At 38.4% G+C, this 22,116-nt stretch overlaps 1 protein-coding gene across 1 annotated transcript in view; it reads right to left on the minus strand.

The window, feature by feature from the left end:
- The window catches only part of Unc5d (unc-5 netrin receptor D), a 278,883-nt gene extending 258,493 nt beyond the window's left edge, over window positions 1-20,390 (minus strand). Inside the window, exons 1-2 of the mRNA XM_071609300.1 lie at window positions 20,372-20,390; window positions 20,058-20,144 (exon numbers count right to left, since the gene is read on the minus strand). Of these exons, the coding sequence (XP_071465401.1) occupies window positions 20,058-20,144; window positions 20,372-20,390 (106 nt within the window). The remainder of the gene's footprint in view (window positions 1-20,057; window positions 20,145-20,371) is intronic.
- Window positions 20,391-22,116: the final 1,726 nt, after the last annotated feature.

Raw genomic sequence — 22,116 nt, forward strand, 5'->3', positions numbered from 1 at the left:
ATTTGAAGATGAAAAAAAGGTATAATAATTGAAAATTATGACAGTAAGCAGCTGCTCTAGTTTGGATATTTAATATACCCCAAAGGACCATGTGTTGGATGGATGATTCCAAGCCTGGGCTGGTACTGGTAGATGGTAAAAAATGTAGGAGATGGGGATTAGTAGAAGGAAGTTAGGTCATTAGAGCGGTGACCTTTCTCCTTCTCTTTGCATCCTAGCTGCCATGAAGTGACAGCTTGCTCTACCATGCAGTCCCTAATACAATGTACTGCCTTGCCTTAGGACCCAAAGCAATGGAATCAACAGACTGTGGATGAAACCTCCAAAACTGTGAGCCAAAATAAACCTTCTCTCTTTATAAACCTGTTATCTCAGGTATTTGTTATAGTAACGAAAAGCTATCACACTATAATTCACACAAAAATGCCTCAATGTCAAGTATTATTTGAAACATATTAGTATATTTACTTGAAAGCATCACAACAAACCTCTAAGCCTGTTAGGACATAGCACAGAGAGGTTAAAAAACCTGTTCAATTTACCCAGGAGGGGCCACTAAGTGGGCATTTGAGCAAAGGCAGTCTAGCTCTGGAGAGAACCACTGGGCAAAATTGCTTTCATTACATAAATGAAATCTCTTTTTTATTTCTTAGGATAACACCAGATACTATATATATATATATATATCATACAAGATAATAGGCTTTGATATTAAAATAAAGTCATATTGATGGTTTCTAATAAAAAAGGTGGAGGGAGTAAAAAAAATGCTGATGATTTTACATTAATCATGTTTTCTGCCTGCTTCCTACAATATCGGGCACCTCCTTACCCAATTTAATTTTTCACTCTCACCCTCTCCATATCTGTCTTTGAGTTCATTATATACCCTAACCCTCACCTCAACCCATGCCCCCATTGGGTCTTGATCATGTATACCTCCACCACAGAGCTGGCCTCAGATGGGTTCCCCTTCTACTTGGCTGTACGTGTTCACTGTTCACTTTTCTTCTGTACAAGCTTCAAATGCCTCCAGCAATCCCCAGATCCTCAAGTTATTGTTTTGAAGGAGTGATTTAGTTTCTTCAAGCCAACCTCACAGAATCAAATCAGGCCACTGAATTGTACTAGGATACACTTTCTTCTTCTCTGAAAATATTCCGTATAATTTTCTGACATCTCCACCACTGTTCCCAGGTAATCTGACCCCAATTCTCCTGAAGCAGTTGCCATGGCCATCTCTCTCTGCCCAGTTTAAACAATGGCTCTTTTTTCTCTGGGATGCATGTGGGTATCTGGCCCAGTTGTCCCTTCATTTGTAGAGAGGACCTGGGGACAAAGACAGGGAGCTTAGTAGTGGGAGGGGAAGGTGTATCCTATTCCACCATGAGAGAAGAAGGGCAGTCACACAACCATTTTTCATCGTGTGAGGGACTTATTACATGTCTGAGTCCTACATCAAAAATTCTGCATTGTAAACTGTGGCCAGGATGATTCTGACACAAACGGATATCTAGCCTCTCTAATAGCACAGAACAATATATAGAGGGGCTGGGGGCTGGGATGTGGCTCAAGCGGTAGCGCACTCGCCTGGCATGCGTGAGGCCTGGGTTTGGTCCTCAGCACCACATACAAACAAAGATGTTGTGTCCGCCAAAAACTAAAAAATAAATATTAAAAAAAAATCTCTCTCTCTAAAATAAATAAATAAATAAATATATATATATGGTCTGAATGGAGTCTAAGCGTGCCTTCACTTGGTATTTATGTGTGGGGTAAAAATTCCTACCTTCTCTTTCCTTCCTTTGCTTTCTTAGGTGGCATTCATCACTTTCTACCCCGTGACTTCTCCACCTTTCACAAGCATATCATTGGCTTGATAGTTTTATAGTGCTTATATCTAATACTTCTTGGTATTTCCAAAGTGGCTTGAAAACAAATGGCTGACACTTATAGAGCACCCAGGAGAGGCAATGACTAAGTACCTGTACATATTAATGCTTTCCGCAGTCTCATAAAGCTCTGGTATTGTTATTTTCCCCTATTCCAAGATGAAATCAAAAAGGTTAGATATCCTATCCAAGGTCACACAGCAAGTGGGTCAGGGCTGATGCAGGATTTGGCAATGCCAGAACTGAGTGAGAAGCTCTCAACAGGTCTGTCGTCACTCCAATCAGCCCCAGGAGGAGGTGCTGCTCCTTCTGAACCACTTCTTTGACATTCCCTGTCTGCAATACTCTCAGATCTCCCTCACTCTTTTACCTCTTACCCATTCTTTAAGGCCTCCAGCTAACTAAGGTGAGCCACATTTGGCAACCACGTCTAGGGTAAAAAGCATGGGAGATCCTCTTTCGGGCTTTTTAGTTTCTTTATTGAAAGTTAAATCAACTGCATTAAAGGCTAATAAGCCCTGGGCCCAGCCCTCAGCCAGCATGTGAAGCAGGTAGCTGTGTTTAGTGTTTGTTTCATGGTCCCAATCTCTTTTTTATTTCTTAGGATAACATCAGATACCAGGAGGTGCTTTTAATACTCTGTACTGATGATGGCTGGGAGGGCACAATGACAGGAGCGGGAATTAAAATTCTAACTCCCTTCCTATTAAGCAAACTTCCAGCACAGTGTTTAACCATTCTAATTAACAAAAACTTATGATACTAATTACTCTTAATTTCTTCACGAGAGAATACACACGTAACAGAAAGTGAGATGTATACAGTCCTGAACTCGGGGTCAAATCCCCCTTCTGACAACTGCCCACTATGTGATCTTGGGCAATTAGCTGTCCCAAGTGGAGGTGACATGGCAGTGACTTTGTCAATTTATTAGCTGTGTGAATTTGAGCAAAACCTCACATCACCTGGAGATCTTGTTGAAATGAAGTTTTTTGTTGTTGTTGTTTTAATTTGGCCTGGGGCATGATAATTTTTTTTCTTTCTTTCTTCTTTTTTGTGGGGTGGGGTGGGGTGTGGTAGTAGGGATGGAACCCAGGGCCTCACACATGCTAGACAAGTAATCTGCCTCTGAGCTACATCCTCATCTCTTTTTAAAGTTTTATTTTGAGTCAGTGTCTTACTCAGTTGCTAAATATGGGCTCAAATTTGGAATTCTCTTGCTTCAGCCTCCCTACTAGCCAGAATTATAAGCAAGAGTCACCAAGCCCAGTCATAATATTTTGTATTTCTAACAAATTCCAAAATGACACTGATGCTCATGACTAAGGACACATTTATTGGCAAGCAGCTTAGGCAGCTTTCTCATCTGCACAAAAAGGTAAAACAGCAATGTCTACCTCACAGAGGTTTTGTGAGGCTGAAATGATCAACACAAAGTCAGCCCTGCATATCCACAGGTTGCTCCTTCAGCAGATCCCTGGTCCTGTGGACTGAAAGCATTCAGGAAAAAAGAATTTCATCTGTGCTGAGCATGCACAGACTTGACTTGGCATTATTCCACAAACAATACAGTGTAAAACTATTTACATTAGGTATTATAAATAATCTAGAGAGGATTTCCAGGGTGCAGGAGGGTGTGTATAGGTTAGAGGCAAACACTACAGCATTTTATATAAGGGACTTGGGCTTCCTCCAATTCTGGTGTCCATGGAGGTCCTAGAACCAATTCTCTGAGGGTTCCCTGGGTGACTGAAAAGCACTTCCTTAGTACATGGCCTTGGAAAACACTAGACTGTCATGTGACATGCTGCATGTGGAAGGATATCAGCTGTGCAACATCAAGATGACTGAGACTCTGGAAGTTTCCACCCTCAACTAGCACAACCAGGTGGTGGTAATGGCAGCCCTGAAGTATGCCCCATTTACATGGAGGCATGGTAACGCTATTGAGGTTGGCATAGTACAGATTCTTCTTACATTAAAAGAAAGAAAGAAAGAAAGACTTCCACTTTTAGGAAGGATAAACTTTATGGTGCAGCCCTTATCTCTAAATTCACCCCCACCCAGAAACCTCTTATCCAGCCCATGAGTGTTTAGGTAGGCTGTGCCACAACAACCTTACCTCAGTTAAGACTCAATAGAAATCAAGAGAGGAAAACTTTCCATAAAACAGGCTTATAGGAGACTAATGCATTTATATCCACCAATGAGGATTAATACATTCATAAAATAATCACAGTCTCTCTTGCCAGCCTCCAAAAAGAATATGTCATCCCTCTGCAGTCTCTTGTATTATCAGTTAATATTTCATTTATCTATATTTACAAAATACATTTAAAACATTAAGTGGGATACAAGTTATCTCAAATAACCACCTCTCCCACACTGGTTTAATGCTGAACAAAGGAAAATACATTCAATCAACATGAATGGATCCCTCAAACACACAGACAATTCTATTGTTAACACGTTCAATAAAGCCCTAAAGAGTATTCACTCATAGGCAAAAAAATCCCAGAGCAAGAAGCTTGTAAGGCCCAGGGGAATTCTATATTCATTAAATATGTCCTAATGATGGTAAGAGCTAGGTAATTTAATCCAAATCATTTATTTCAATTGTGAGTGATAAAGAGATACAATTTTAAACATCTATTTCTTCTTTATTTACAGATGAAAACTACTCAGGACTAGCGAGGCTTCCTGAGTTGTTTACTTTACAACATGTGTCCCTCTGCCCTTGCACACAGACTTCAAACACCAAGACAGCCTCAGTTAAGCTTTGGCTCTGGGTGATGGGACAGACTTTCTCCCAAAGAGCAGCTTATTTCCATCTGTCTCACAGCATGCAGATCCCTCCACTCTGAAGCTCTGCCCCTTGTGATCTGCATTTGAAAGCTCCTCCCATTTAAGATCTCTCCTACAAAAATATAAAGGAAAAGTCACAAAAGCAAAGCCTAGGGAAAGAACCCACTCTAGATTTGCCAGTGAGGGCTCTTTCTGCTTTTAACTTGGGTCAGGCAGTGTCTGGAAGTGATGGAGTTCTTAGGTGAATTTATTTCTGACACTAAGCTTTTCTATACAGATGGGCTTATTTTGAATGTCTCAGTAAAAACATTTCCTGAACTGCATAAATTTTTCCACAGAGCAGTTTCATGTCTGATTGTTTAGGAAGTCTTTGATTACTCAGATGTGGGGAATTTATTGAGCAACTATTATATAACAAGTACTTTGTTAAATGCTGGTAAGCAAGCAGGATGAGTGACTTGAATCATGGAGCCCATGGTGCGCACTACGTCATGGTACTCTAAATGCTACTTTGCACTCCCATTTACTTTATTACTATGAATTTCTGAACCCCTATTAAAAAAAACTTTGGGATTTTACATTTAACCAATTTTATAACAGCATACTGGTCATCATGTCCTCCCTTCTGAATGTGGACAATATACAGTGGATTTAGACCAATCCTCTGCTTTAAGCCACTCATTTGTACACTTGCATGCAATCAATCACAATTCATTTGTTGCACAGTCATGGTATGCAAGTCTCTAAGTGTAAGGATGCTCAACAGCCTTGAGATGGTCATATCCCAGAAAGCAAGGTAGGCACACACTGAGCTAAAATGTGATGATGAGTACCAAAAATTCTTTGCTCAAACTTCAGCCAGGCTTCTGAACCTGGCCCATCTGTATACTTCCTTGTAAAATCCTGTTTTAGCAAAAAACCTCTGCTGGGTTAGTTTTGCCAGATCCTCCCATCCTGTTTATCTGGTCAGGTTCCTCATCCTCTACCATCCCAGGGGTGATGTCTGACTACTCATGCCAGTCCTCAACAAGAACCATGTTAGCTTGGTTTAGCCGGCATCCCCCTTATATCCAATGGTTACTTTTGATCTACTGAGCCCACCTCCCTGAGGACTGCTCCTTGGCTACAAACTCCCACTTACCTGTGCTATATCTGGAATTGAGCCTAATCTCTCCCATTGCAAGACCCACTGCAGTGGGTCCCTCAGTCTATCAAGATGCTCTTGAATAAAGTCCTCCCTTACTGCGCTTTAACAAGTATCATTAGATAATTTTTCCATAACAGTAACATGAACAAGATATGCAGTGGTAAGTATAATGGGAAAATTCAGAAAAGAAGGAGATGTCAGGAATGGCTTCCAAAGACAAGGACGTATTACAGTTGTTGCTTTATGCATACTCAGCTTGAAAGGAACATAGAAGCATTTAATATCTTCTAAGTCTAATACCATCAATAAAAGAGGGGAAGGCACATTTCTATGTTTTCTTGAAAACTAATTAGTACTAAGAGAATACATAGCTGAATGTCATTCAAAAATGCAATCAATTATTAAAGCAAAAGGCAATGGTGATCATTTGTTTTGGTTGCTGTTTGATGCTGTCTTGGGTTTGAGTGTTGCAAGATGTTTACCTATTCCCTATTGGATACTTTTACTTGTACAAAAATCCAATTAAGAGTACTGGATGTTTTGTTTTGAATTTCGAGTATAAGAATTAATGAAACACTGCAAGGCTGGAGAGATGAGAAAATTAAGTGCTTGAGCCCGTGTGATGCATGTATGTTTCCCACAATGCTCCAGCAAATGAGCAATGGCTAAGAAGCAATGCAGGGTGTTACTTGTAGCCTGTTCTTGGTGCCCAGCTTGGGAAGGAAGACAGGCCTTTTCCACATGCCTTATAAACAGTCTGTAGTGCTCCAGTAGCTCCTCTTTGCTCCATTCCTTCCGGAAAACTATGCTTCTCAAAAGCTTGTCAACATTAAAACCAAAACTTGCAAAGGCAGATTAAATGAGCTCCTCTAAAAATGTTTCCTCTGGGTAAATGATGCCAGAACAGATATAATTAAAATATACTCACAGCATTTGTTGAAAAGTCTGCAGCCCCCAGAGAGCAAAGTTTCCTCTACAACCAAACTCAATACAGTCATTGAATCACATGCCCTTGGTTTGGTGGTCAAGTTTCCATCACTAGGTCAGTTAAGTTATGATGAATCAAAGAGAGAAACTTCCAAAAGGGAGAACTAACTGATAGCCAGGCTAATACTCAATCTTCCATAAAGGACAACTAAAAACCAGGTTTCCTCCCAAGTGCAATTATTGACTTAATGTAGAGGCTCATCAGGCCTCAGGTCTGAATTGTTTGCTAACGTGCAGACTTGCAACCTGGCAGGAAGATAGTAATAAATAGAACTGAATCTTGCCCTGGTCATAATTGCACCTGTGGTGTAGTGTTTATCCTTAGCCAGAGAAACATTTCATTTACTGAAGCAGATTTCTCTCAACCAATCCCCAAGCTCTTCTCTTAACTTGATTTGCAGATCAATTGTCATGATTAAAGTTAAAGGAATTGGAGGCGTGAACTGCTGATTCTGGTGGTCAGGCTCTCTGCAGTATTACTCACATCCTGCTTTAGGCTAAGTTGGTTGAGTTCCTGTTGCCAAGAAAGGATGTTTTAAAACCTTGCTGAACCTTTGTAAGCAGGAATTAGGGAGCAGGTTCCAAGGAGGGAAAGACCAAAGGAACAAAAGTAATGAAAACATACAGGGTAATTTTTGAAAAGCATTTTTGCCAACTCTGGTGTGTTTCACACAATTCTGTTTGTGATCAGGACTTCGAAACTAACAAAGCCAGGTCTGTGGATCCCCAACACACTCACCATGGCCCTGTGCTCATGTCTGATGGCTCAATCCAGCCAACCTCCTTCAGAGGAGATGGTCAGCTACTTCTACGCAGATATATCTACATGGCTAACATCAAAAACAAATCTACCCACATTTCCACCCCACCATGACTTTTCTTCCCAGAGAATCTGAGAAGCACTCATCTTTCTACTCCTCCACGTGAATCTTCTGTCCTTTTCTTCCACGATCCTCTCTTTGTGTTTGCCTTCTCTTTTCTTTGCACAGCATTCCAGGTTCGCTGTACTCATTTTTCTGATCAATAGTTAGTTATGCTCAATCCATTATCATGTTTTTAAGAACAGCATTCAGGTCTACATCCCACTATCTTGTACTTCTCTTTTGCTGAACAGTGGCCCACAGTGGTAATCCCTATTTCCTTTGTCATCTACTCTATCTAATCTAGAAGAATTCATCAACACAGTTCCTTTCAACACACAATCCGCACCAACATCACCAATGGCTGCCATGATAATGATGCCAAGGCAAATTGTTAGTCCCTAGATTGATAGACATAGCTGTATCATTTGACACATTTAACAATTCCCTTTTTCTTGAAATAATCTCTTCGTGTTGCTCCTGTTTTTTCCTCTCGTCTCATTGGATATTTCTTCTCAGTTTCCTTAAAAGCTATCCTTTCCTCAAGCATTAAAATAGTGGAGTTCCACAAGGCCCAGCCTTGGCCATTATTTTTTCCTTCTGTTTGTTTATTTATTTTACCTTGCTCAGAGCTTTAATTACCTTGTGTACATTAAATATTCCCACTGGATATCTGAAAGACATCTCATACTTGACATGTCCAAAACCTAAGTCATCATCTCTGCCCCTTGCCTTTATCTGCTCTCTCTCTCTCTCTCTCTCTCTCTCTGGTGCTACCTCTCTGTAAGAAAGGTACCATCAGAAAGTCCTCATTTGAGAGGAGCCCCAACCTGTACCTATTGGAAAGCATCCTACCCTCTCTCTGAAGACATGGAAACGAGAGAGGAACGTGAACAAACAGGCCTTACTGTTTCAACTAATTTATTGCCACCAGATTGTACTCTGACCAGGCTTGTTTTGCCATGTCATTTACTTTTTCATGAAAACTAGCACAAAAATGCACAAGTTTGCACATTTCTTCAGTTCCTCATTTTCTTAGGAAGGCTGGGTGTCATGTAAGATTTGTATTAAGTAAATGTATCTGCTTCTCTTTTGCTAATCTATCTCTTGTTATAGGGGCCTTGGCCATGAACAGAATGAATGAGGAAAATATATATTTTTCTTTCTCCCCTACAGATGTACCTTAAATGCTATGCTGGGTGAAAGAAGACAGACAAAAAAAGAACACAGAAGATTCCATTTATATGAAATGTCCAGAAAAGGCAAATCTGTAGATGAGCTGCTTCCTAGGGCCAAGGATGCAAATGGGCAATGACTGTGAATTCCTGGTTTCTTCTCAGGAAGCTGGCGACGTTCTAAAATTAGTGTATGGTGATGGCAGTGCAGCTCTAAAAATAGACTAAAACTTATTGTAGACTTAAAAATGGAGGACATTACAGCACGCAAATTATAACAAAACTGTTGTCAAATATTACCTTTAGGAGTCATGTTTTATTCTCTTCCTCTGACCTCACACCCTCCATTTTCAACTCATTCCTAAGTTTCATGAACTCCACTTGCAAAGTATTTCTCATATTATTCATTTCTCTCCATCTTCATCCTCTTTAATGTAAATTAGCATCGTCTTTTCCCTGACTACTGTAATAGCTTTTCCAACAGCCTGTCCCATGAGTTCCGGCACCTACCACAAACTGTTCCCCACACTACTGCCAGAAACCTCTTTTCTGCTTAAAAACTTTTTTTTCCCCCCGAGGGGAGGGGAGTTCTAAGAAGAAGACTACATTCCTTGAAGTGATCTAAAAGACCCAGCAAACAGGTCCACTGCCCCACCTGGCCCCATTTTTCCTTTCCTTGCCTCTCAGCTACTTATCTGTTTGCACAATGGTCCTTCAGCCTTCTTCACCAGCTCAAGTCCTACTGCACCTTTAAGGGACATCCAAGAATCTTTTGTGGGGAATTACTGACCCCTCAGGCTAAGTCAGCCTGTTGGTTACAACTCTCATGGAACCACAATTCTTGCCTTCAGAAAAAGAACTGCAGTTTATAGTTATATATATGGAGCTGTGAGGATCTGGGTCAACACTGGAGCCTCCTTCCTGCCATGTCAGGGGTGTGAGATAACTCAGGAGGGGCACCTCCTTTTGTTCTCTTATTAGTCTCTACATCTTCAGCACCTAGACTGGAACCTGACTTTAAATAACTTCTTAGAGAATAACTTTTCTGCAAGCAATATTTAAACATCCACACCTCTTAGTAATGAATAAGAATAACTCCCCCTGTGCTGGGGATGTAGCTCAGTGGTAGATCACTTGCCAAGAACGTGGGAGGCCCAGGTTGGACACCCAGGCAGGGAGAAGAAAAAAGAAAAAAGAAAAAAAAAAGGAAGGAAGGAAGCAAGCAAGGAAAATTATTTCCCTGATGGGAGAGTCAAAAGAACAGGGCATTTTCTTCTTTCATTTATGAAATTTTCATTCATTCATATATATATATATATATATATATATATAATACACACACACACAATGTGTATCCTGTGAAGTAATCTCACTTCTTTACCACTATTGAACCCAGGTAAGCAGAATTGAAATGAAAGTCAGCTAGTCTCTGAGAGGAGCCACTGGAAAGGCAGGGACTGCTTCTAACTTTTTTTTAAATCGGGCAGAAATTACCTTAAGGCTTGTCTCTAAATCATGGCTCTTGTCCTGTTTAAGAGAAGGAACTTCTGCCAGTCAAAGAGAAACATTCACACTACTCCAAAATCCTGCTAGGGAAAGGGTATTTTGACATTGTTTTCTTATCTCCACATACACTGGCTCTCCCAGAGCTGCTGTTCTGAGGTATGAGAGCACCTTTGGCAAGTCCAGAGTACTCAGGCTCTCTCCCTTTTTTTCTGTGATTAAAGAGAAGCTTCCAGCCATCACTTGGAAACAAGGTGAGCTTTCAAGCTTCCAGTCCAAAGCAGACCCTCACTGGGTCAGTGTCCTGGCAGGGAGCATGTCCATTCCCCCAGGACCATCCTCTCACTCCAAATCCAGAGCCCTTGCAGACCACACTGAGGAGAAAGAAATCTGAAATACTGGGGAGAAAAAATGACAAAGCCATGAGTCTTCCATTGGAGAAGGTTAAAATAGTGTTTGTTTTTAAAAATACAATTAAAGCAAAAGAAAGCCCCTTTTTATAAAGTAAAATTTAAATATACTTGGCAGGATGAAGAACCAAAGCCACAAAAATTATCGTTAACAAATTTTAATGCTAAGGTGGGGAAAAATTTTTGCTCTGTCAGAATTATTCTGGAGAATTATATCTAAATAAATATTCCAAGCACTTGACTCAATTCTTTAGAAATTAGGATTCTGCATGTGTGTATAAATGGTATGAATAGCAAGTAGTTGAACGGAGAGGACTGCTTTTCATCATGGTCACTATCAGTAATTCTTAGGAAATCAATTCTTTCTAGAGATTACAGATTTTTCTATCCATAAAATGAATATAATAATGCTTGGCATTCTCATAGGATTTTCTGAAAAATAACAAAAACATTGCAGGATATGTAAAGGTACCAAAAGTTCTAGGAAAGAGGTATTATATCATACTCCTGTCACTAGGGTAAATAATCCTAATGTGTCAATGAAAATCATTATAATGAAAGAATGCTGTTAATTATAGAATAATAGCACACTGAATACTCCATTTCATTTTCCTTAGAAACATTTTGAATTAAACTCCCAGGAATTGTTCTGAAGAGATGACAAAGATTTAATTGCACACTTAGAAACAGCATAATTTTATATTTAACTATAAAACTAACTGTCAATAATCTCATAGAAAAAATAGATTATATATTTATTTAGAGTGCAGGAAAGGAAAGCTAGTTAAAGTGAAATGATAGAAATTTAGAAAAGATAATAAAGACAGGAAAGACCAGAAAGGTCATATTGAGATCTTGATTCTTCAATTGACATCTATTTTATTAAATGGATCCATCTAATAGTAAAAGGCTAGCCAGTGTTTTTCACTGTATCAAATGTTCATTATGTGAGAAATGCCAAGATGCCTGAAGAAGCCAAACACAGGGTTGGAAGTGAGTCAGCAAGGCACATTTGTACTTCTGCAGAAGGATGTACTCCAAAGGGAATGTGATGAGCAAGCCCACCTGGGCAGGCAGTCCACTAGTATTTATCCCTAAAAAGATAATGCCCTTCACTCCTGATAATAGGCATTCAAAGGTACAATCTACATTATTGCCTAATTTAAAATTGGGGGTTGGCATGGTAAAGGGCTTCACCTGTGATTGAATACTTGCTAGGGAATTTAAAAATGGCTCCCTTCTGATCACCTGATTCTCTAATTTAATATGGCTCCATTCTGACCACATGATTCCCTACTTAGGATGGCTTCATTATACACATAAAACGAGTTACAGTAATGATGCCTGTGTTGCATTACAGTTTTAACTTTGATAAAAATCAAAGAATAAATCTTACAATTATTTTAAAGCAAAATATCTGAAATTCAAATTAACTTATAAACATTTTCATGCATCTGGTTAAAAGAAAAATTCAGTGACCAATTTCAATATTTTTTTCCATCACATATTCTAGGAAAACCCAGTAAGGTAGGGGCTCGTTTTTCCATAAAAAATGAAGATAGTAAAAATTAAAAAAAAAAAAAAACAATAGCCATTAAAGTTCATCATAAATGATTCTATCAACCAAACTTAGTATAAAAAAAACAATAGCAGTTTAAATTTTGAGAAGTCCCAATTTCTGAATAGATATTTATCTTTCATATTTGTAACACCAACAACTCTTTCTGGTTTAATATCATTTGTGAGTCTGAATTTTTTTGAATGATCTAAATAATATAAAGCTACATTTAAATTACTTGTCAAATAGAAAAGCAAATTTAGTAATTAAAAATATTGGACCAACAACATACGGAAACACTAGCAAGTTTTAAAGGAATTGATTTTCAGGACCCACTTTGACAGGGCATATCATAACACACACATCCAGACACTTCCTCACAGTGAGATGATAACACACTTCCTGTTTGCAGGACTAGGAACAGATGCTTAAGTACGCAGCAAACTGTTTTTTGTCACAGGCTTCACTGAAGCAAATCTTAATTGTTAATGAAATTTAAGTATGAATAAGAGAAAATTTAAAGTGTCATCATGAATACAACAGCTTGGGGACCCCATGTTCTCAGTTACTGAGGGTCAGTGCTAACTTCTTCTTGATGAAAAATGCAAATGCTAGTGTAACTTCATATTTTTCTTTGTATATATATTTAACCCCTCAGAGTACTCTGAAAGAAGAGGTATAATCCACTGACAAATTCATTTCTTTTGGATTATATCTTGTCACAGTTAAAACAAAAAGAAATTTCTAAGCTCTGAGGGCATAATAATAACATCACCATGGGCTTCATTGGAACTAAACTTGAAGCTCATCTTTGCTTATGGAAATAATAGTAATAAAACATCGACTCACATTTATACCCTAAGAAAGACAGCTTTAAAAAAAAAAGGTTCAGTGTTCAGGAAAACAATGAAAGATAAATAAAATTTACTAGTGTGATATTTGAGACCATTTTGACCCATTTGAGATGCAAAATCCTGTACCAAAAGTGAGTCAAACCTCACTACTGTCCTCTCCAGGAGATGATAAGGGTGATGGCAAGAAAATGGGTAAAAAGGAAATCTAAGGATGAAGGGACCTGCTTACTCAATTTTCCTCCAAAAGTTAATGACAGAAATATATGTGCCATTATAAATTTCTGTGTATAGCCAGTTTCTGGCAAATAAAATACTCTTTAAAAATACCAGAAGCACATGGTCTGCTTTGTTGTAAGGAATCAAACCTAAGGATGTGTGTTTCTCACAGAACTATAGGGCCATTCCCTAAAGAACACATCTGGAAGCTAAAGAAGAGCATAGTATTTTGACTTGTGCATCTCTTCCCACAAGGAAGTGACTTCTAAAATGTGGCCACTTTCCTGGAGTACATTTTTGAGTATGTTAACATTACTAGGTACCAAGGATAATAACTTTGGGGTTCCTCATGTTATATAAATGAACACACACAAATCTAGTTTTTAAAAACCAGTAGATATTGCAGGAAATAGTGCTGTTGTGATCTAGTATTGGTTTTTTATCAAATGATGTCATCTTTTCTTGAAGTCGAGCATCATTTATCATTTTAGGCCTATGATGAAACAAGTCTACCATGTTAATTGTCCTGTTAATAGTCAACATCCGTTGTCTAATTCAGTCATGTTTCTTTAGAAAATTTAAGTTACATGTGGTAAATAAAAGGCCACATGTCTTCTAACAGGGAACATTTATATTTCACTTTCACAAAGCCTTCAAAGATGGTGAAGACTTCTGCCTGGAAAGATGTCCTTGCTTAATGACACCTATTACAGAAATACTCTCTTCAATCTGAAGCCTCAATTATCGGAATGTAAGCAAGCAAATGGAAAGCACTAGTCACCCTTTAATAGCTAATATTAATCTATGCACTAAATGTTAAGCCTATAACCACATCCTATTTGCACATATTTTGACTAAAATTACTGAAACCAATTCAATTATTTAAGCACAGAAGTGAATCAAATTTTTTAAAAAAGTTAGTAATGGGGAACAGGAATGATATAGGTTAGTGAATGAATGAGAAGAAAAATAAATAGGCAGAAATATTAAAGAAATATTTTTTAAGGAAAAAGTAACACTATACCCAAGAATTAAAGATAGAGGACAACCTGAAGTCCACTGGGAAATCACAATTGGCACTTAATCCCCTAGTAGCTTCCGACAGTCCTGCCTCTTTCTGAGGCCAGTAAGATAATGACATGATAAGAAGGCTCTGAATCTCTCAAAATACTTAACTTATGGCTACTACATCTGACATACCAAGCTAAGGCATTACATAATGTGCTTAAAGACATTTCCATCCAAGATCATTCAAGTGCTTGATTCAGTTTTGATACATAAAGGTAAACTTTTAGAAAAGTGCAAATTCCTCTTACATAAGCCTTCAAAATCCTTACTAAAGCTAAATAAATAAGGCAAGTTTGTGATGGCTGCCACAAGAAAGCAAATAAAATTGCTAAATAAAAAAAAACTAGAAACCTATGAATTTTAAGAACATATAAATTATAATTACTCTGTAATATCTTTACAATTTATTCTTTACTATTCACATGTAAATAATATCTTCTGAAAAGAATCACTATTTACATGTGAATAATGATTTCAGAGGATATTATTTATTAAGTGTAGAAACTAAAAAATCATCTTCAACAAAAAATATACAAAATAATCAACATTGAATGTTATCCTAAGTGAGCATAAATTTTTGGATGAATTTGTATCAGTTTTTTTTCTCCTTATTTGAGGTGAAGTGGAATCCTCTAAGCTGCAATGTATATACTTTTGCAATAACCCAATGCAGCAGGTTTACAGAAGTGGACCCACCAATACAGCTGACTCTTGTAAGTGAGCAGTCTACAATGACATTATTGGAAAAGCCTGCAGAGTGTATTGGTTTGCCAGTACTTGCTAAAACAAAAATACCACACGTTGTGTCACTTAAAATAAATTTGGTTTTGCACAGTTTGGGAGTCTAGAAGTCAAAAGATTAAAGTGTCAGCAAATTAGATTTTTCCTGAGGCCTCTTGACCACCTTCTTACTATGTCTTCATATGCCCATTTCTGGGTGGTTGGCCATTCTTAGAGTTTCTGTATGTCCAAATTTTGACTTCTTATACCAGAAGATTAGACATGGATCACCCTAATAGGCTCATTTTAACTTCATCACCTTTTAAAAAGGCTCTACCTCAAAGTACAGTTACATTAGAACTTCTGTGTACGAATTTTGGGGAGACACAATCCAGCCTGTAACATTCCACTCTCTGCCCGGGTCCCAAATTCATATTCTTCTCACATACAAACTGCACTCACCCCCAACCCCACAAGTCTTAACCAATTCCAGCATCAATTCTAAATCTCAGCTCTCATCTAAATATCATCTAATTCAAGTGTGGGTGAGAAGTGAGGTATGATTCATTCTGAGGCAAAATTCCTCTCCAGCTGTGTATCTGTGAAACAAGACAAGTTATCTGCTTCCAAAATAGGCATGAGATAGACATTCCCCTTTCAAGAGGGAAAAATAGAAAAGTAGAATGGGATCACAGCAAGTCTGGGCAAACTGTTAGATTTAAGGTTCAAGAATAATATTCTGTGGCTTGATTCTCCATTGCAGCCCTGCCTTTCAGGGCCACTGGAGTCCTGGGAAGCATCCACCCCTGGACCTCTGGGAAGCAGTCTGGTTTTCACAGACCTGGAAAGTAACCTGGTCTGCTCAAGCCAAGGAGGTAGCTTTACATTGCAAATGTGAGGAGGAACAGGAAGGGCTCAGCCTCTACACCTGGATTTCTGATGGCAGTGAGCCCAGGGTCATTTATTTCCTTTTCTTAAAGAATAGCATATGTTTAGCTGGGGTTGTGGCTCAGTGGCAGAGCGTTTGCCTCACACATGCAAGGCACTGGGTTCAATCTTCAGCACCACTTGAAAATAAATAAACAAAATACAGATATTGTGTCCATGTATAATTAAAAAAAATAAAAAAGAATAGTGCATGTTGGCAGTTGGATAATTGTGTTGTCCTGTCTTCTGAGATGGATGATGAATTGTAATTTCCATCAGAGATGTTTCTTTCCTTTTTTGTGTATGTGTACATAAACACATGAGAAATAAACCTGTGCCTCATACATGCTAGGAAAGCACTCTACCAGTGAATTCTACCCCTAACCATCTTCTATAATCCTTTGAACAAATAACTGTTCCATAATCCCTTGATCAAATGAGCGTTAAGTCATACCCCAGACATGTTCTCCACTACACATTTTCTCAATTTTTACAACATAAATACGCTGAGAATTTTCTAAACCTTCAAGTTCTAATTAATTTTTGCTTAACCATGCCTACTTATATCTCTCTTTCACATTTTACTATATGAAGCAAGGCCATACCTTTAACGCTTCACTCAGAAATCTCAGTTAAATACCCAAGTTCATCACTTACAAGTACTACTTTCCAGGGAATCACAAAACACAGTTCAGCAGTCTTTGCTATTTTATAACAGAGATCACCTTTATTTCAGTGTCCAATAACATGTTCCTCATTTCCATCTGATTTCTCACTAAAAGCACCTGTAAAGTCCATATTTCTATAATCAATCTTTCAAAGCAAGTTAGGCTTTATCTATGAAGTAAATAAAAACTCTTTCTTCCTCTATCTATCACCCAGTTTCAACCACATTCACATTTTTAGGTTTTTGTTAAGCACCACACCCAGTTTCTAATAAAAAATTATGAGTCAAGGTCTCTACAAAGTAGATAGACAATTTATATATGTATGGAAATGTGAGAGACGAGAGAGAGAGAGAGAGAGAGAGAGAGAGAGAGAGAGAGAGATTTTAAGGAACTGGCTCATGCTATTGAAGAGGTTTAATAAAATCCAGATTCTCAGGCTGGGCATGGGCATGGTGGTGTTCACCTGTAATCTCAGTGACAGGAGGATCTAAAGTTTGAGGTCAACTTCAGAAATTCAGAAATACCCTTAGCAGCTTTAGCAAGACCCTGTCTCGAAAATAAATAAATCAATAAACAAACAAATAAATAAATAAATAAGGCTGGGGATATAGCCAAGTGGTAAATTAACCACTACCACTGAGTTCAATACTCAGTTAAAAAAAAAAAAAAAAAAAAAGACAAACAAACAAGAAAAAAACAAACAAACAACAAAAAAAAAACCTCTCCCCAGAAGACAGGCAGGCTGGAGACCCTGGGAACCACTGTAATTTAAGTCCAAAGGCAGTCTATAGGAAAAAAAAATCCCTTCTTGCTTAGGCTATGTTAGTGTTCATTTTATTAAACCATTTAACTAATTGAATAAAGTCTGTTCATATAAAAGAAGGCAACCTTTACTCAAAGTCAACTGATTTAAGCATCAGTCTCATCCAAAAATCATCTTCTCAAAAAAAAAAAAAAAATTTAAAATAATGTTTGGCCAAATATCTGGGTACGTATTTCCAGTCACACCAATACATGAAACTAACCATCATTCCATGTACCATTTCAATTTCGTAGGTTATATGGGTCAGGTGGAGTGCTGAGACTGGCAGCAATGGCAAGTTTGCAAAGACTGTACGAACTTTGCCTTCTAAGAAGAATAACTGGACAAAAAGTCACCCACTGAATCTCAGTTATCACATGGGGGTCTGGGCTTGGTACTATGACCTGGGATTCTACCACTATATAGTCCAAGAGCCCTGTTTGGGGGGCTTCAAAGACTAAGAATCCAACTTCATGATCACTTGGTTCTGCGACCCACAGGAAGCCATGTCATGTGTCTTAGCCTGGCTTTCCTTAATCCTCAACCTGAGGATACATTACAAAATAAGGCTTCTTCTATTTCTAAAATTTATTTACTAAGAGTAGTCTCTCTAAATATCTCAGGGAATCTTCCTTAAGCTTAAATTGAGAAATGTGTGATATTTTTACATGGGCAACAGTGATTCTTAATTCACACAAGTATATACTAACATTGCATTTTTTTTCTAGTTTTAAAGACAGATATTATTTAATCACACTTCCTTGATTCCCTTATGACAAATCATAGGTATTATGACTAGAACTGGCTTTGATCTCAGGGAGCAAACCAGTAAGGCATGAGGATTAAAATATAATCAAGTTAAATAATAGTAATAATTTTTATTAGACTTTGACTCTAAGTTTAAACATTTTCTTCCCAAATTCAAATCCTCTTAAGTTTCCTATGGAGTAGAGAAGATCAAAGATCATTTCCACATTTATCAGAAGGGAAAGCTCAGACAGATTTCAAATGCTTCCCTGGGACCCTGTGAATCAGCACAGGTATGGGAATTGAACTTCTTTAGACATAAGGTCATCACTCTGGGCTCTTGGTCTCATGTTTAGGGGATGGTTCCCACTAGGTAGCTTATGCTGGATGGGTAGCTATTGTAGAAGACATTTAGCCATACATACACATAACAGGAATTAGAATGTGCTCCTCACACAGCCCAGAAAATGGCTTTTATATCTACTCATGCTAATTAGGAAATTACTGAAAATATTTCCCATATTTAAAACAGCAGCTCTCCTCATTGATATGCCACTCTTTCCTTATATGGCAACACTGCTATGAATCAAAGCTGAATAATAATCCGTCACTGTCAAAGGTAAATTACTGCCTAAAAAAAAAAAGCAGTGTGACATTTAAAGCACTGAGAAGTAGTTAGCTAGTCCCCCATGCAGTCCCCAAGCTGCAGAGAAGCATAGGAGACATCAGCACCACAGAGAGGCCAGGGCAGGTCATATGCCACTCATTCTTTACAGTACAAACAATGTTTCCTGGCAAGGAAACATCTTTGATCATCTTCCCAAGTCTACCATGCCTTTACATATGTTATTTCACTGGAGACTTGTACCAATGCTCAGGTTCTGATAATCTCAATTTTATAGATGAGGAAACTAAACTTCAGTAAATTCAACACCATGCTCAGGGGCTCACTTCTAGGAGAAAGTTGGAGGGTGAGACTTATAAGCAAAGGCTGCCTGACTTCCCAGCTGATGTCATTTTCACTGTCCCTACTGTACATACTACTTAGTGGACTAGAGGTATTTCTCTGTATAGTACTGTACAGCAGCAGGGATTGTTAGCATACTGGATACTAACAAAGGGGCATAGAAGATAACATTAAGCCTTCTATGTTTTTACTACCATATAATAGAGTAATAATTACCCTACCTAATAATGCTATGGAGATTATATAAGATAATCATCATATAAAGCCAAAGTATATAAAACAGAATAATATGATAAACCAAAAGATTTCTTCCTAACACTCACTCTAAATTCTGAAAATATTGACACATTTGAGAAATATACACTAGTCATCTTGTCCACCTCTCCATAAGATTATACCAAAGATATTCTAGGAAAAAAAAATACTGGCTTAGCCCCAAGGATATAGGAGCAATTGTTACCATTATAATGATAAGCATCAGAAGTTGAAACCAAATGGTGGAGTAGATGGTGTTAGTCCTTAATTGTTAAGCCCTAACTACCCTTCTCCCTGAGCTGTCTGTGTGTTCTGCTTCCAAAGGTGTGTTTGCTATTACCCTTTGTATCCTCCTGTAGTAGGGGAGAGGGAACCAATGAAATCATTTAAGATATTATGCTGGTGATTTAGACTATTACTTTCACAACATCCTTGCCTCAGGAAAGATAAGAAAATTTGAAAGAAGCAGCTCTTTATTTAAGAGAAATATACTTACTAATGTGAGGATATGGAGAGCTGGAGTTCCTCTGCCTGGACAGAAGCTGGGCTCTGCTTGATGTACCACCAAAGAGTATATGGTCCACTCATGCAAACCTAAGCTCCCTTTATTGAGGATGGTGATAGTTAACAACTCCACCCTCAAGGGGTTGCTTGAGTGTCAGGAAGGAGATAAGATGCAACATAGTGGCAGCACACAGAATGCACTCAATACATTTTTAGCTCCATTGTTGGAAAGCTAACATTTGTGTCAAGCAGTTTTAGAGAACACCAGATGGTCACTTGCCCAAATTGTGTCATAATGGTGCTGACTGTCCATAAGAAAACCCATGGTCAAACAGGGAGGATGTGCACATCTGCCCGAGAATGCACTAGAATTCTGTCATCCATTCTGAGACAGAAACAAAATTCCCTGCCTTATGGGGCATATCATTAAATTCAATTTTCTCTCTGGTGCCACCTGCAGACAGAGCATGGAAAATCTCTACTGCCCAATATGTCCTTCCATAAATATTTATTCACTGAGACCCAATGGTGCTCAGGTACCATAGCAAGTACTTCAAAAAACAACAATGAACATGACTGACATGGTAATTAATATGAGGACAAATGTGTTCTCAAAAGGAAAGAAGACCAAAAGAACAGCAGATTTAAAAAAAAAAATAGTATGCAATAAAAGGTGTGAAGGAAACACACAAGATAGAAAGATACAAATGAGGTAAAGAATGACTTGGGGTGGGTATTTTAAGTAGGGCAATCAGGCTACCTCTCTGAAAAGGTGACATTTCAAGAGGGAGAAAGCTCTGCCCAATCAAGGGAAGAAAATCTAGAGCAATAGAGAGAGGGCACTCACTATAGCCCTGAGACAGGAGTGGTTAAAGGTACTAAGAACCTACAGCAGGATACAAGGAAGAAGAATGATTTGAGAGGAGGTCATATTAGCATGGAAAAGGCAAATTATGCAAGGTCCTGCAGGGTGTGGTATGTGATTCAGTGTGAGGTCAGCATAGAAGCACTGAAGGGTCTAAGCAGGAGAGTGACTTGACTCAGTTCACCTTCCAAGAAGATGACTTACAGAAGAGGAAGAATGTCCTTCCAAGGTCCCAGTGTGTGCGTAGGGAGACCAGTCAGGAAACTGCAGGAACGGAAAGGATGAAATGGTGCCAAGAATAAGGAACTGATAACGTCAATGGAGAAAATCAGGAAAGGCAAATGTATTAGAGGAGAAGTGGTAAAAATTTACTGACAGACTGTTACAAAATGAAGAAAGGAAGCATGATTTGAGTTTCACATTGAGGAGCCAACAGGGCAGCATCCATGGAAGCACCAGCAGAGAGCAGAGCCAACCCTACACTTTGGTTCTTCTGCAACAGAGAGGTTATGGGGGGCTGCGGTTGTTGTGGATTCCTGTATGGTTTATTTATTTTGCTTTACCCCCTTAACAGGTTCTTGACAATGAGCTTGACATTGATGTTCTGCCAATAGAATATAAATATGCTTAATTCATTACAGGCAGTGATAGAGGAACTCAGCTTTCCCTTAAGGGTCATTATCTAGATATGATTACATTATAAATTGAAGCCAGGTCTCTGGAGGCAGCCAACTGATCGGCCAGTTCACTAGACTCCCTCTGAGCTGGCCCACATTTGGATGCAGCACAGATTTCCTATTTAAAATCTTGACTTCGGCAGCCCTGTATTCACCATATTCTGGGCTCCTGTTGTCATAAAAGCAATCTAAGTGACAGCCTAATGAAAAAATGATAATAATTAAAATGTTTTTTATGTGTTCTTGAGACTCATCCCAAGCTAACAGACTGATTCAACCACTGCTCCTGGGAATGGTATTTTTAAATCAATATTACCTTGTAGGCCCATAGAGATTGGAAGTGGGTATATAAAAGCCCTTAGTTTCCTTTGTGACTTGACACTTATCTATTATGATAAATAGAGGGATATAAATTCTTGAGTCACTCTGTTAGTAGGGAATCTAGCATGAAGAACCATATTCTACTTAGAAGTGAAACAAATTAAAATGCTCTATATTTTTAGATCAGT

This window comes from Marmota flaviventris, chromosome 3 (assembly GCF_047511675.1).
Source record: "Marmota flaviventris isolate mMarFla1 chromosome 3, mMarFla1.hap1, whole genome shotgun sequence".
Classification (NCBI taxonomy): Eukaryota; Metazoa; Chordata; class Mammalia; order Rodentia; family Sciuridae; genus Marmota; species Marmota flaviventris.